The sequence below is a fragment of the Phytophthora cinnamomi genome (assembly GCF_018691715.1).
Source record: "Phytophthora cinnamomi strain GKB4 chromosome Unknown Contig21, whole genome shotgun sequence".
In the NCBI taxonomy this organism is placed as follows: Eukaryota; Oomycota; class Peronosporomycetes; order Peronosporales; family Peronosporaceae; genus Phytophthora; species Phytophthora cinnamomi.
Genome location: NW_027150954.1, coordinates 2,652,080 through 2,668,134, shown reverse-complemented (window position 1 = coordinate 2,668,134; position 16,055 = coordinate 2,652,080). Strand labels below are relative to the sequence as shown.

At 50.6% G+C, this 16,055-nt stretch overlaps 3 protein-coding genes across 3 annotated transcripts; 1 reads left to right on the top strand and 2 right to left on the bottom strand.

The window, feature by feature from the left end:
• Positions 1-559: 559 nt before the first annotated feature.
• On the bottom strand, positions 560-1,764 carry IUM83_03796 (Pol protein; the record flags this gene model as incomplete). The annotated part of the gene is made up of 3 exons (XM_067927828.1): positions 560-636; positions 724-1,072; positions 1,171-1,764. 3 exons carry the CDS (start codon positions 1,762-1,764, stop codon positions 560-562), a joined length of 1,020 nt encoding a protein of 339 aa, XP_067795320.1.
• Positions 1,765-6,275: 4,511 nt separating this feature from the next.
• Positions 6,276-9,281, top strand: IUM83_03795 (putative secreted RxLR effector protein; the record flags this gene model as incomplete). The annotated part of the gene is made up of 1 exon (XM_067927827.1): positions 6,276-9,281. The coding sequence occupies one exon, from the start codon at positions 6,276-6,278 to the stop codon at positions 9,279-9,281; it is 3,006 nt and encodes a 1,001-aa protein (XP_067795563.1).
• Positions 9,282-13,382: 4,101 nt separating this feature from the next.
• On the bottom strand, positions 13,383-13,842 carry IUM83_03794 (uncharacterized protein; the record flags this gene model as incomplete). The annotated part of the gene is made up of 2 exons (XM_067927826.1): positions 13,383-13,397; positions 13,468-13,842. 2 exons carry the CDS (start codon positions 13,840-13,842, stop codon positions 13,383-13,385), a joined length of 390 nt encoding a protein of 129 aa, XP_067795298.1.
• Between the last annotated feature and the right edge of the window lie 2,213 nt (positions 13,843-16,055).

Here is a 16,055-nt window from a genome sequence, read left to right as displayed (position 1 = left end):
GGTCTTGTCCTTGTTGAATTGGCGGGTAGGATTGTATCTGGAACGTGATGGAAGGGTTGCTTCGTCGAAGCTGATAACAGGGGGCACTCGGTAGCCGCGGGCGAACGTCCGTTGCAGCACGTCGACGACTGGGCGTATTTTCCATGCTCGATCGATGCTGACCTTGGGCGACTTGTTGTTGGAGAAGTGAAGGTAGCCCGTGATGTAAAAACGATTATTGCCCATGAACAGCCCACACCGGTTGGCAGGCATCGCCCCCACCTTCGCCACTGACCAATGTGCAGCAATGCCTTTGCGGATAGGCGTCAGCAATCTAGCAATAACCAAGCCCATCACTTAAAGTACCTCGTACGCTCCAATGTCCTTCACGCCTGATAAACGCCGTCGAATGTCTCCAAATTCCTCCACTTCACCACCCCTTCGACGTTGCTGCGTCCGAATAGCCCGCGCGCGCTGTGGAATCGACTGGCGGTGGTAGGTATTGCTTTCAACTGCAATCTGGGCCCATAGATTGGGCGGCATGAAATAGAACATGAGTGCGAGAGGGTCTTCAGCGACTTCAAGGATTGTGCGTATGTCCATACGGTCCATCGTACAAGTTCACATACGTGGGATCCGGACCAAACTTGGATTCGTCTGTAAATAGTGTAAAATCGATATGTTAGTATTTACGTTGGATGCATATGATCATACAAAGAGTTGTGTTGAGCGAGGTCGACTTACTATACTTCCACCCGATGTCCCTCATCGCCGTGATGTACTTGCTGTCCTCTGCAGCAAACAAACACACCGACTCAGGTAGCTCCTCGCATTCAGCATCCGATTCCTCATCGGTCAGCAGACCGATATCCCAGTCTCCGTCCCAGCAATCGTCGTACTCCACGTCTTCTTCGTCTTCAGGTTCCTCACGTAGGTCGGGGTCTTCATCGGAGTTGAGGTTTGTGCAAGCGGCAGCCCCTGACGGCATCAGATTGGGGCCACCGTCGACGACACAATTCACAAGAACACGAGTAGTCACAGCGACGACTTCCTCACCAGACGCAGTAGTATCGTTTTCAGCACTTGACAGTTCCTGCCAAAACAAAAGAACAATAAAAGGTTATGTTAGTCATAAGTTGGTTGCAACGTGTCATCACCATCGTTATGTTGGACGCTTCCAACATTATATACCTCAATGTCGTGAACTCGTTCCTCTTGAAGGAGTCCTCGTCGCAGCTTCCGCGATTCCACCATGTCCACGCGCTTCCGCTTCCCCGATCCAGTCGGTCTTGATCCAGAAGATGTGTTAGTCGTCCTGGCTGCTGGCGCTCCATCTTGCCTCTTCTCCTCCACAATCGCCGTTACAATGAAGGCCATCGCGCACACCACCTCTGATGTCATGGTGTCAGGCGGGGGTTTTGGTGTAGCAGCTTCGGCAACTTGCGATGCGATGGGGCCTGGCGCAAAATCCGTCGTCCACGTCGCTAGCATCTCTGCGGGCGCCTTTTTCCGACTCGGCGTCTTCTTTCCCGTCGGCTTGGCCACTGCTGGCGCCACGTTCTTCACCTGCGGTGCGACCGTCGCCCCCGGTGTAGCCGCCTTCGCCTCCGCGGCTGTGGTCTTGGCCGCTGCTTTTTTCTGTAGAGCTGCCACCTCTGCGTTCTCCCTCTCTTCCATCTCTGCCGCACGACGCAGTCGCCGCTCCCGCAGCTGCGCTTCGAGGCACTGCTGCTTCTGAGCCGGCGTTAGCGTGTGGCGTGGGGTTTTGCCGACGGGGCCGACCATTGTTCTCCGCGCGGTCAGGTTCTCGAATGAGGGAGTTCAGTGGCCGTCGGCCACCGATTTTGATGGGTGGTAGAATCCTTTCTCTGACACCTTGAACCCTGCCCGCAGGAAAGTCAACCTAATCCTGTGCATTTGTCCATTTTACACGCAAAAATATTTTAGTTTTTGTATGCCAGGTTAAGCGACGATGGTACATACAATACCCAAGTATAAATCAGTCTTATGTTGGATCTCCAACATAGCATAGATGCTGCGACGGGAAAGAATTAGGGTATACACCTCTTATGTTGAGCGTTCTAACATACGGGAAGTAAGGGGTTAAGTTCGGTTTTCGTTCATTGGGTGCCTAGGGGTAACATTTCGAGAGGAAGACAAAAATGGCGTTTTTGTTGACCAATGACGAACCGAACATGATCAAAATGTTTGATCCTGTAAAGTACGCAGACTCTTCTATGGGCTCGTCTATCAAAGAAGGTCCAAATGGAGCTATCAATTCATAGCGGATTTAAGTTGCATTGTGTACTTCTCCGTGGCCACACGCATAATTACCGGGCAGATCTCGAGTTGCTGGCGGCGCACACGCATGGAACCACCTCTCCTACGTCTTGAGCAACACCTGTTAGCCATGACACGATCCACAGGAGGTTGAACACAGCGGCATTTAGGTTGAGGTTTCGTCTGTGGGGCTTCACGCCCAGCGCATCGTCATCAATTTGTTGTTGTTTTTTGCAGGTAATCGTGGGAGCGGACACGTTACTTCCCCTCAGTGCCATCTTCAGAACCCCCTTCCTCTCCTATGACAGCGACGGTGATGTCGGCTCCCAGTCGCTATCACTCGTCAACGCCGTTCGTTCCGACACCACATAGCTCAGACTGTCGGAATCGGGCGCCATGCCACGTGCGAACTTAACGTTAATGCGTTTTCTCACGCCTTGAACAAACCAAACCACGTGGTTTGGTTCGGTAAACAAACCAAACCAAAATTACCGATGAACCAGGTTCGAAACGGTTTCGTGGTTTGGTTCGAAGTGGTTTGAACCGAGTGAGACGCTGTAAACCAAAGCAAACCACGAGAATGTGGTTGGCTAAAAACCTCGATTTGAAATTGTTCATGATGCGGCTCTTATCGAGAAGTGCCGCGCTCCACAGCCGAAAGGACGAGTGTCGTTGAAGGCTGGAGCCGCTGTCAAAGACGAAAGCTGCATCAGGGTGAGATGCTCACCGCCTTCGGGAATGCAAATCCTGCCATCCAGGAGGTGCAAGCGAATAAGCCAACCTTGCTACCGATACCAGCCGCAGATTCTAATTCTTCGGGTATGCCACTTGCTTGAGCGCGGCCTTTGAAGAGAGGTACAGAGAACCATATTGACCAACCAGGCAGCGGAAAAAGCAAACCATCGGTTGCAGCTGAAGCTCAACTCCAAACCACGAAACTCCAAACCTCAGGAATGGTTCAAGACCGTTGGTCTGGTAACGTTCAAACCACAGTAACGGCGAAAATTGGTTCAAAGGTCGTGAAATATAACTTCGAACCATAGTTTGCCCTTTGGTTGGGTTGGTTTGTTCTAGGCGTGCGTTTTCTCGTCAATTTGGATAGGTCCGATTTATGTTTTTTTTTTTTTTGAAAAAAAAAACTCAAAATGGTCGATAAGTATCATTCGTTCTGCGCGGTCGCATATACAGGCTCTCAAAATTAGGTAGTGTGTGAAGGGAAAGTGCAAAATGCCTTATCCTATTTTTTTTTCAAAATACCTAATTGCGGACATGCCTGAAACCACCCTGCCCCGCAGTGTATTCGCGTCGCTGCCTGTGCATTCCACCTTTCGGCGCTCTCCATCTCCTAGCACGAATGGGGAAGACAAAAGGATCAAGGAGAGGGTGCTCGTGGAGACCAACAGACCGCACCACAGCCTAAAGTCACTGGTGCAAACCGCTGTCAACACTGCCCTTGTGCAAACTAAAATCACCCCTCTACAGCAGCGACAAAAATGGATCCCCATCAAGAACCCGCAGAGAACAGCTCTAACCAACTATGCAACGGAAGGCCAACTCCAGTCGCTGCAGTACTTCTTTTGCTCGAGCTAGCTGAACGCGTCGCTAGGAGTCCACGTAGCTAAGAAAAATTACTTGAATAAAGTATACCACCTGCATGCCTAACTTGGATTTTGAGCCATTTGTATCGAACTACTTAACAGGCGATCCAGTTAAGAAGAGGGAAAAAAGGGCCCAAAATGGGGAAAATCGTCGAGCCAAGTAATTGCGGTCTTTATTTTCAGGTCGTGAAACTAGCATCATCAGATAGATCGATATTTCAAACCTATAAATATGTTGTGTTTATTCACTTGAACGCAGCTCACATCTTAGCATGAGCGCTCGAAAACAGCAGGTCCGCCTGATTACCCTTGGTGTGAATGCGATGCATGTCTAAATTCGGAAAGCGAGGAGGTAGAGTGGTCTGCATTGCCCCATCTCTCCACAATGTGTCCCCATCTCTCCACAATGTGTAGCTTCGTCTCCACAAGGACGGCAAGACGGCGGTGGGCTCGTGTGAGGGTGAGAACAATTTGTCCATCGCGCAGTTCGGCAGGGAGAGCGCGCAGTAAGCACCGCCTTTGGTCCTTGCACTCGGTCTCTGTGGCTCAGGTAATGAGCGGATAGATTCCGCCACCAGAGTCTTCTCGTCCCCCCTCCATTTGGAATTCTGCGCAACTGAGAAATCCCCCTCCTCCAACGCATCGAGACGTGCACGTGGCCGAGCCGTCTGTACCACTATCAAATGTCACATACCTCCAAACCCCTACAATTGCTTCAAACAGCGCTAGTATCGGCATGCTGCTTGCATGCCTTGCCATGGCACAACCAGTGCAGCTACGAAAGCCGGGCTTGATTCCTTCGTCATTAGAAATTCTAGTTATGTTCCGACTAAAATTTCATTGAAATAGGACAATTTCCGCATTTAATTTTTTTTAGTTTCCCCCCAAAAAGTCCCCCTCTTAACTGGATCGCCTGTTAAGAACTACCTATTCAGACTTTTCCCAAAATGCCTAATCGAGGTCAAATTAGGTAGGTAGGTATTTCTGCGAGGCCTGAGTCATACATAATATGTATGAGAGCATATTATGCTCTCGTATCGATTCCATCACGGAGAGTTCTCTGTCTGTCACAACAACACGAAAATGATGCAAAACGTTGATGTGTTTAAGCGAAGGCATGTGTGTACTTTTTTGGTCTACCAGTGAGCTGAGCCTCGGCGTCGCTCTGCGGGCGTTGCCTTCAGGCAACGTCTAGTTCCTTGCGGGATGTGTGTGTGTCCTCGGGTAGCGAGGAGGGAGGGCAGGCCGCGGAATCTCGTTTCACGACCGCGTCTGGCTGACGACTACACTGCGAGCTCTACACGCGGACTAATGCGGCAAGCCCAGGAAGACAATTCAGACGAGCTGGTTTCATGTTTCAGTTGATTTACATACAGTTCTGTTCGGAAAAATCGAAAAGAAAGTCGGTTAGTGAAGCGATGCCAGAGTTCCAGAGAGGGCTGTCAAGACTATTCCATTGTGTCCTTTCGATCCCCGCTTTTGTGCAATCACGAGAATCCCAGATGTCATCTTGTCATCACTACAAATCTCTAGTCATATCGCCTTGTACGGGGTTTCGGTTAATATTGGATTTTGTATTGGGATGGGGGTGGTCCTAATTTGTCTCGACCTTGCACAACCAGTTTCTTGTATACGAGCCACCCGTTAAAGTGCAAAAACGCGAGTGTCAGGTCTTTCTCAGCGTCTTTCACAACTACTGTCGAACCCTCACCTCAAAATGATAAAGATTGATTGAGATATAAGGGAGCACAGGGGTGGTCCTAGAGTTTTGACGCGCACTGTACATTGGCAAATATCGCATCTTTGGTGATGAAGGACCTAAATAATGATTAAGTAATTCGGGAGGACATATGGCTTTTTCGTGTGGAAATCAGTCTGCATTTGAAAATCGCGCTTTTCACGAATTCCTGCTCTTGTGCACATCTACGGCTCCTACGAGTTTGTGCTCACTATCCTTCGATCTTATCCCAGTCCATGACTCGAGCATGTATTTATTCGATAGGGATGGAGATCAACAAGTAGAAGCGCGGGTTCTGAGCAAAGTATGAGGGGGCTTGTTGCTATGCTCGGTGTGGTAGGCACAGACTTCGTATTGAAATGGTTCGAAGCATGCGAATACGAACCCGCTAGCATGCGAGGACCGCCTCGGCATTCGTCCAGTCATACGGGTGGTCCTATAGTTTTGACGCGCACTGTACTGGGTGTATGTAGCTTTATATAAGTCATGACATCGGCTCGACAACCAAACAGCAACCATGTGCTCCCATCCCACTGGGTTTCCCAGATGTAGTCAACCGTACCTGTTGGTATCGCGTATTACATGTACGGCACTGAATATGTACATGGACGTTGCGCACCATCAAACACCACGGACTCCAGCGACACCAGCGCTCAGTTCAGTTTTGTAGTCCTCACACGATGGCCATCGAGTGGAGGATCCTGTTGTTTGCTGTTGCTGCGGTCCTTGCAGTCGCCGATGCCTACTTGGCATCGGACTCAACACCCCCAACACTTTCCGGACCGACTAGCGTCTACTTCAATCGATTTCTGAGGGTCGACAGCACCCGTGATGAAGAGCGGGCGGGGGTTCCTGCCCCCTTCATGGAGAAGGCGAGATCGGTATTGCTACATTCTGTCGTCCCGGAAAAACTTGTTAAGTGGCTTGCGAAGGAGAAGCCTGTCACCGACGTCTTCGTGCGTTTGGGCTTGGCCAAGGCGGGAGACAAATTGTTCCAGTCGCCGAATTTCCTGACCTGGGCCAAGTACGTGAATGATTTAGGCGAGCAAGCACCCGGGAAGGCCACCACAATGCTGTCAACCCTGAAATTTCAGTACAGCGACGAAGCCCTGACACAAATGGTCATCGCCGCCAAGACGGCGGATGACACAAAGGACGTCGCCAACAAGCTGCAACTGCAGCAAATTGACAGCTGGCTGTCCAAGCGGGAATCTCCGGACGACGTGTTTAACCTGTTCAAGCTCAACAAGGATGACCTCCTCGCCAACCCGGAGCTGGCCACGATGAACAAGTACGTGAAACTCTTCAACGACGGGAACCCCAGTAGTGAAACGACGTTGATCTCGACCATGACGAATAGCTACGGCGAGGAAGGTGTGGTCAAAATTCTCCAGGAGGCGATGAAGGTTCCGGAGACAAAAGTCATGGCGAACGAGCTGCAACTGCAGCAAATTCACAGGTGGCTGTCCAAGGGGGAATCTCCGGACGACGTGTTTAACCTGTTCAAGCTCAACAAGGTGGGGGATGACCTCCTCGCCAACCCGGAGCTGGTCACTATGAACAAGTACGTGAAACTCTTCAACAACGCGAACCCCAGTAGGAAAACGACGTTGATCTCGACCATGACGAATAGCTACGGCGAGGCAGGTGTGGTCAAAATTCTCCAGGAGGCGATGAAGGTTCCGGAGACAAAAGGCATGGCGAAGAATTTGGAGGCCGAGATGCTCACGGACTGGCTCACTAACGGACTGTCCCCGGACGGCGTTTTCAAGATGTTGAAGCTTGACAAGGTGGGGGACACGCTGTTCAGCAATCCTGTGTTGGTCTCGTGGACCAAGTACATGAATGCGTTCAACCAGAAGAACCCCGACAAGTCAGTGACTCTGATCGAGACGTTGGCGGCACATTACGGCGACGACGGCATCGCAGCTATGCTCAAGTCCTCAGACGCTTCCAACAAATTGGCCCTGACCATGTTTGGGGAAAAACTACTTGAAAACCGGCAGCTCCTCGGCTGGCTAATGTTCGTGGATGACCCAAGGAGGAGCAAATTGGCTACGTCGCTGATGACATCGCTTACCACGACGTATGGCGACTTGGCATTGGTGAATTTGATCGACGCCGCCAAGAAGGTCGCAAAAACGAAGGACGTGGCCACCAAGCTGCAGGTCAATCAATTCCAGTACTGGGCTAACATCGGCAAGTCTCCGGACGACGTGTTCAAGTTGTACCTGCTCAACAAGGCGGGAGATGACCTGCTGTCGAGCACGCGACTGGCCGAGTGGTCCAGCTACTTGAAGGTCTTCAACGAGCAGAATCCCAAGCACCAGTCGTCGCTGCTTACTGTCATGACCAAGAGCTACGGCGATGATGGCGTGGTGCAGATCCTGGAGGCCGCGAAAAAGGTCAGTAGGACGGCAAGCACCGCGAAACGACTCGAGTCGGAGCAGATACAGCGCTGGCTGCTGATGTCCACGGACGACGTGTTCAAATTGCTGAAACTCGACAAGGCGGGGGAGAAGATTTTCGGCAGCCCGCAGTTGAACGTGTGGGGGAAGTACGTGAGTGCTTTTAACAAGGAGAACCCGGACAAGAAGATGAGTTTGATCGCGGCGTTGACCTCGCATTACGGCGACGACGGCGTCATTACGATGCTTGATGCGGCGAAGAAGGTGCCGAGCACGGAGGCGATTGCCACGAGACTGCAGTCCGAGCAGCTACAGCACTGGTTAAGCACAGATATGGATCCAGCCACTGTCTTCACGCTGTTCAAACTGGACAAAATAGGGCGAGACAAGCTCTTGGCTAGTCCTCAATTCAGCACTTACATCAAGTACGCGGACAACTTCTTCGTCAAGAACCCCAACAAGAGAGTGACTACGATCGGGGTGGTCCGCTTGAAGTACGGTGACGACGGTCTGGCAACCATGATCCTCGCAGCAGAGAAGGAGCCAGGTATGCAGAAAATTGCCAAGCGAGTAGAACAAGAGTTGTTCCAAGCTTGGAAGGCGAACCTTCGCACCCCGGACGAAGCTTTCGAGAACCTGAGGCTTGGAAGCGTAGGGGACAACCTTTTGGAGAGCCCGCTGTTCGGCTACTACACGAGGTTCCTGAACGATTACAACCACGTCCATCCAGGCAAGGAAGCTACGATGATCTCGGCATTGACGACACACTACGACGACGAGGCCCTGACCACGATGCTGGTAGCATCGAAGAAGGTCCCGAGTACGGAGAAACTCGCTACCAAGTTGCAGGACGACCAGATCAAGTTCTGGCTCGCTGAAAAGAACCCGATTGTAAAACCTGATGAGCTCTTCAAGTCGCTGAGGCTCGACGAGTCGGTGGACGACCTGCTCACCAGTCCGTTTTTGGACACCTGGGCCAGTTATCTCAACGCATATAACGCGAAGTACCCCCCTGGCGACAACGTGTTGATGACCGATATCTTTAGAGCTGCCTTCGGCAATCAGGATCTCATAAGGATGCTCATTAAAGCAAAAGAAGTCCCGAGTACCAAGAAGATCGCCACAAGCTTGCAGGCTTCGCTACTCAAACAGTGGGTTCTGGACCGAACACCTCCAGAGAACGTCGCCAAGGTTCTGAAAGCTGGAGGAGTGGCGGATGATGTGAACGCGGAAATCCTTGCAGCATACACCGCTAAATTCAAGGAGACCTACGGATAGCTAGGGACAACAGCTCGTACGAGGTAGATCCAGGACGTCAGGCATATTCAGCTGCCTCAGTAATTAGAAGAACAATCCAAACGGGGATTTTGTAGGTGTTTTCTCAAATAGCTCAGGATCGTTCCATTTGGCACGAGAAACGGCCTGCCGACGTGGCAAGTTCCGAACAACCTGATGACATGGGGATGACTAAAACCAAGTATCGACTTCGTGCGAAATGCCTCAAGCACTTCTGTTCGCTGGATCGCATTTCTCTGGTCTTGATAAGCTGATATGATGTCTGAAAGACGGTAAAATCACGTCAACCCCAGACCAATCTCCTGTTGTGAGGAGGTCACCAAGAACCGCTTCTTTGACATCGCCGCGTAGTCATGACACACCGTTGCGGCGTCCGGCAGGAAGCCTCGAGAGCGAGCGCACGGTCCGAAGATCTCCCAGATTGGCGAGCCATGCTGATCGTACGTCACCTCCAAACAGGAGCGCGCCCGCCACGAGTTCAAATTTGTATCATCTCCTTGTGACGCCCATCGTAAAGACATCTCTCAGCCAGCGTGACACTTCAAGGGAACTACTCGATGTCTGCGCACTGGAAGGCTCGTCCTTCAGTGCAATTCTCAAACATCTTTGGGATAGATACAGTGAACATGTGCATGGGGTTGCCGGCAAAAGCCTGTGGACTGAGGAGACAGCTAACATTGAGACGTGGAGTAAAGTGATTCAGTTCAAGTTTAAGCGCCACGTTGTTGACAGCACGAAGCGCGAACGGGCGTGGAATTCATGGCTTCATACCGTTCGCGGGGAAGCTGTCAAGCTGCTGATCGTACGGGATTTCCATTACGACTCTGCCAACTCTGGTCGAGGTCAAGAAGGCGTGCATTACTCCTCAAGTCAGAGATCGGTCCGGGGCAGCCGCAGAGGAATCTCAAGAGGACGTGGTTGAGCGACTTAAGAATAAATGGGAGTCTACCTTTCAGTGTGCAGCTACTGTATGGAGAATGTGGGTGAACCACATATTGCGCAATTTAGATCGATCAATTTGGGACTCCGCAATCGAACAGCCACCGCCAGAGCACTTAGTGAGGATGCTGAGAGCATCCGAATCTCGACTCGAGCAGCAAGTTTCGGACATGTCCCGCTCATCGAATTTGGCTTTGGAATGTGTTGAATCGTCGATATGTGCAACCGACCAACTGCTTCAGGATTGGACAGCGTTTGGGGCTCGGCTGAGAGGGAATAAACAAGCGCTGGAAGCACGGAGAGCTGTCATTCTTGGTTTATTAACAATATCCTCCCACCGCGAGATGTGATCGACCCTCTCGACGTCATGGAAAATATGAACGATGTCGATCATGAATAGTTTGCTTTCAAAGTTGCCTAACTACATATCCTACATTGTCGTTGTTGTTGGAAGTAATCTGGTCGTAGTTCTCTTTTGCCAATTGCTTGACGGGATTGAAGTAGCCTAGGGAAGACCAGCCACAATGCTTAAAAGTGCGCTTCATATTGAACGATTCGAATCAAGAAAAAGTTTCAACGATGAACGGCGTGAGATCACGTTTGCTGCTTTCAACATAATGCCTCTGAAATGCCTTCTTTACGTAACCAAAAAGATATTCTATTGGATTGAAGAAAGGGCAGTATGCTGGAAGGAAAATTGGCACCACACCGACACTACGCAGAAAGTGAACAATATCAGGATGACAATGAATCGCAGCACCGTCTAGAATCCACACTGAGTTTTGACCAGGATACAATCGCACATTACCCTGCTTGGAATAGACAAACCGCGGCAACAACGCAGAAACTCTACTCGATCAAAAGTTCCTTCAGTGTTGTAGTAATCGATGATGCCGTTCACGCCAACAAAAGCCAAAATTGAAACACGAGGTTTCCGCTGATAGTCACCACGAATGGCAACAGATTTTCCTCGTAAAGAATAACCGCGCTTTTGGACCATGCCTCTGTTATCAAAAGACACTTCATCAAGAAACACGAGATTTTGGTGGGTCCAATTCACGCGATTCAGCTCCTCCACAAACCGGAAAATATATTTATCCTTGATATGAAGTGCGCGACGTTTTAAAACCTTCCGAGTCAGCCCCATATCGTGAATTATCCTTCATATTGAAGCGATAGAAATAGCAACACCAAACTCACGAATGAAATCTTGTCGAGCTTTAGTGAGATAAGCTAGAGGGTGTAGCTGGTAATACCGGAACAACCACTTGCGATGCGTCTTCGTGAATTTCTTGTCTGTATTTGCTTGTGCCCGCTGGAAAGTTCCCGTTTCTTCATACACACGAATCCAATTCCCTATAGTCTTAATGTCCTTGTTGTAGACATGAGCTAAATGTTTCCTGGAAAAGCCAAGACTGTAATACCCATACAAGCAGTGAAATAAGGTATTACGGTGCGCGTGCTGTGTTGTTACTGCGATCTCCATCAGCAGAGGAGGCCCAGGATCTTTTGTAGTGTGGGGCAAACTGTGAGGGCCGATTGAAAGGTCGATTGGGTGAAAGGTCAGCAATAGGCCCGATTTTGGAAATTTGGCCGAGAAGCACAATAAGTGGGGCGGAGCTCCGCTTGTTGGCTGGCTGACCCCTGGTGAAATATTGATAAATGCAGCTTTGCTGCTGAAAGCGTGCGAATCCAGAAACGTATCTAACCTTGGCGAAATCGACCACGTATACGATCCATTACTTCCATTAGTGCGTAGCGGGGCCGTAGTGAGTCAAGTGCCGTTTTTGGCAAGCGTTACGGTGTTCCTACGTGATGAACATAATATGACAGCGCAATAAATACCTTATATTATAAGGTATCTATTGCGCTGTCCAGCAACTGCAAGTTTTGGATGCGAGTACTCCTGTCGGTAGAATCTCATTGTGATCATATACAGAACTGATCAAATCTATGAACAGTTTTTTTTTTTGCATAATGCAAATGGGAGGGCACTTGAGCATTGCTAGCGACGGCAAGAATTACAGTGCATGCACAGGTGCTGCACGAATAGATGACAGGCAAAAGGCAGGCATACGATTGAAGTTAGCTGGTCAACAGGCTAATATCCGTGCTAACAGTGGTTGCATTTATTTCCTGAAGCAGCAGCAGATGACGAAGTAACAGGGCCCGACTCCGTAGGGTTTTCTGACTCCTCCGGCAGATCAACAGCGTTGGGCAGCACAATAGTGTCGCGCGCTAAGCGGCGATCGCGTCCACGCGGAATGTCGGCCAGTTGCATAACATACTCAGCCGAAATCTGCTTGATAACTGTCACAAATGTAGCCATTGAAGGGTGTGGGGTGGGGAAGCGAGTATTAAGAACGCGATTAAAGCGTTCTAGCGGATTGTTTGTTCGTGCTACTAGCTCGTTATCCATCCCAACATTCCAAAGTTCTACAGAATAGCCATCAATCCACGTTCGTTGAAAGTACTCCCAAAACTCGTGCCACTTAGACAACGAATATCGAGTTTCTTGCTCAGCGCAACGGCGTTTCATTTCCAGCTGAACCCACGCAATACCCCGTGACTTGACATGATCAGGGTTGACCACAGTCAACATGTCGATTACTCCTCGAGTCATCGTAATATCGCACTCGTCATCAGGAATAGCATAGCGTTTCATGGCACGTCGCAGGGCTTGTTTCATGTGAAACAAGCAGCCCAACACGATGGCATCGCGAAATTGTGTTTGCACCGCGTCCACCAACGCAGATTCAAAGTCGCAGATAACCTCAGCTGGGCTCAGCTGCTGGTCAGTAGCTTGCACGACAAAGTGTATCATGTCCCAGTACGCGTTACTGGTGCGCGATGTACTTAGAATGTAGAACGCCGGAACAAAGAGGCGGACGCACGGTCATGAACCATGAACACCACACATTGTTGGAAGTTGGTTGGGACACACCTAAATGTGCCATCAATAAAAGAGACACATTATTGTAGCGTAACAGGTTCAGTAACACGGGGTGCGCCCAGCCGAGCAAGCGTGTTGGGCGATTCACATCTTGGGGGTTGCCGGAAACGAAATGGAATTGAAAAAACGAGACGGCTTCGTTAAGAGCTAGTGATAGTGGTGAAATTTCCACAGGACCGTGAACGTCACCACTATAGTGGCGAGACCTTGCTCGAAACACACGTGCAATCACCTGAGCCTCCGAAAGTCCAATCATCACGTTGTTGTTATCATTACCGTAGAAAAAATTGCGCAGCTCCTGCCATATTTGACGTGCCGGTCGCGCAACGTCGCTAATAGCCGTGTATCGGCCATCTCCTTCATGTCTTCCTGGACATCAGCCAGACCGCTAGCGACACGCTCGTTTCGGCAGGTGTACGGACGCACACTGGAGTAGCTCATGCAGTCGATGCGAAACTCCGTAGTCCCCTTGCACCCAGATCGAAACTTAGAGCAACGGAACGAGATTTTTCGTGACGACGCCCACGCGCGAGTGTATTTGTAGCCTTGGTAGAAGCATGTTGTGCGCTCCTGGCGGGGCTCCGACGCCGCAGCGCCTGCAGCCGCCAGCGGTGCCTGCTCACCGATGCCGTCCACGCCTGGGTCAGCCATCGCGCCCTCCAAGCCGAAGCTGCCAGCACCTGGGTCTGCCTTTTCCTGTTGCCAACTGAACGCCAAGCCAGCGAGCGCTGGCGCTACGTGTCACCTCTACCGGTCATTTCCTGATCTTAAACCAGATCTTGCTGAAATGTCTATGTTCCTAAACCTGATCTGTTCCGTATATGATCACATTGAGAGCTAACCATTCCGATGTTGTTGTGAGGGATCTCAACCAGCGTTCCTGTCGATGATGATCACATCGCCGAATGTGGACGTACAAGAGCGATCTAGCATGGCTGATATTAAACAGCATCTTCGCTCGCTCTGGAATGCAGTTGGCGAGACGGCTGAGCTAGCGAGAGAGCGAGAGGAGCGATAGAAGCAATATGGCTGGCTACGTGCCAAGTTCATTATATCTGAAGTGTTTAATACTTATATTTTGCTTGGAGACGTGAGCACGCAAGAAGAGCGGTCGAACGTATTAGCCTCGCCAAGGGCCGAGATTTGCCAGTCGTCCAAGCACACAACTGACGAACTTGCCTTGCTCATATTGCTTCTATCGCTCCTCTCGCTCTCTCGCTAGCTCAGCCGTCTCGCCAACTGCATTCCAGAGCGAGCGAAGATGCTGTTTAATATCAGCCATGCTAGATCGCTCTTGTACGTCCACATTCGGCGATGTGATCATCATCGACAGGAACGCTGGTTGAGATCCCTCACAACAACATCGGAATGGTTAGCTCTCAATGTGATCATATACGGAACAGATCAGGTTTAGGAACATAGACATTTCAGCAAGATCTGGTTTAAGATCAGGAAATGACCGGTAGAGGTGACACGTAGCGCCAGCGCTCGCTGGCTTGGCGTTCAGTTGGCAACAGGAAAAGGCAGACCCAGGTGCTGGCAGCTTCGGCTTGGAGGGCGCGATGGCTGACCCAGGCGTGGACGGCATCGGTGAGCAGGCACCGCTGGCGGCTGCAGGCGCTGCGGCGTCGGAGCCCCGCCAGGAGCGCACAACATGCTTCTACCAAGGCTACAAATACACTCGCGCGTGGGCGTCGTCACGAAAAATCTCGTTCCGTTGCTCTAAGTTTCGATCTGGGTGCAAGGGGACTACGGAGTTTCGCATCGACTGCATGAGCTACTCCAGTGTGCGTCCGTACACCTGCCGAAACGAGCGTGTCGCTAGCGGTCTGGCTGATGTCCAGGAAGACATGAAGGAGATGGCCGATACACGGCTATTAGCGACGTTGCGCGACCGGCACGTCAAATATGGCAGGAGCTGCGCAATTTTTCTACGGTAATGATAACAACAACGTGATGATTGGACTTTCGGAGGCTCAGGTGATTGCACGTGTGTTTCGAGCAAGGTCTCGCCACTATAGTGGTGACGTTCACGGTCCTGTGGAAATTTCACCACTATCACTAGCTCTTAACGAAGCCGTCTCGTTTTTTCAATTCCATTTCGTTTCCGGCAACCCCCAAGATGTGAATCGCCCAACACGCTTGCTCGGCTGGGCGCACCCCGTGTTACTGAACCTGTTACGCTACAATAATGTGTCTCTTTATTGATGGCACATTTAGGTGTGTCCCAACCAACTTCCAACAATGTGTGGTGTTCATGGTTCATGACCGTGCGTCCGCCTCTTTGTTCCGGCGTTCTACATTCTAAGTACATCGCGCACCAGTAACGCGTACTGGGACATGATACACTTTGTCGTGCAAGCTACTGACCAGCAGCTGAGCCCAGCTGAGGTTATCTGCGACTTTGAATCTGCGTTGGTGGACGCGGTGCAAACACAATTTCGCGATGCCATCGTGTTGGGCTGCTTGTTTCACATGAAACAAGCCCTGCGACGTGCCATGAAACGCTATGCTATTCCTGATGACGAGTGCGATATTACGATGACTCGAGGAGTAATCGACATGTTGACTGTGGTCAACCCTGATCATGTCAAGTCACGGGGTATTGCGTGGGTTCAGCTGGAAATGAAACGCCGTTGCGCTGAGCAAGAAACTCGATATTCGTTGTCTAAGTGGCACGAGTTTTGGGAGTACTTTCAACGAACGTGGATTGATGGCTATTCTGTAGAACTTTGGAATGTTGGGATGGATAACGAGCTAGTAGCACGAACAAACAATCCGCTAGAACGCTTTAATCGCGTTCTTAATACTCGCTTCCCCACCCCACACCCCTTCAATGGCTACATTTGTGACAGTTATCAAGC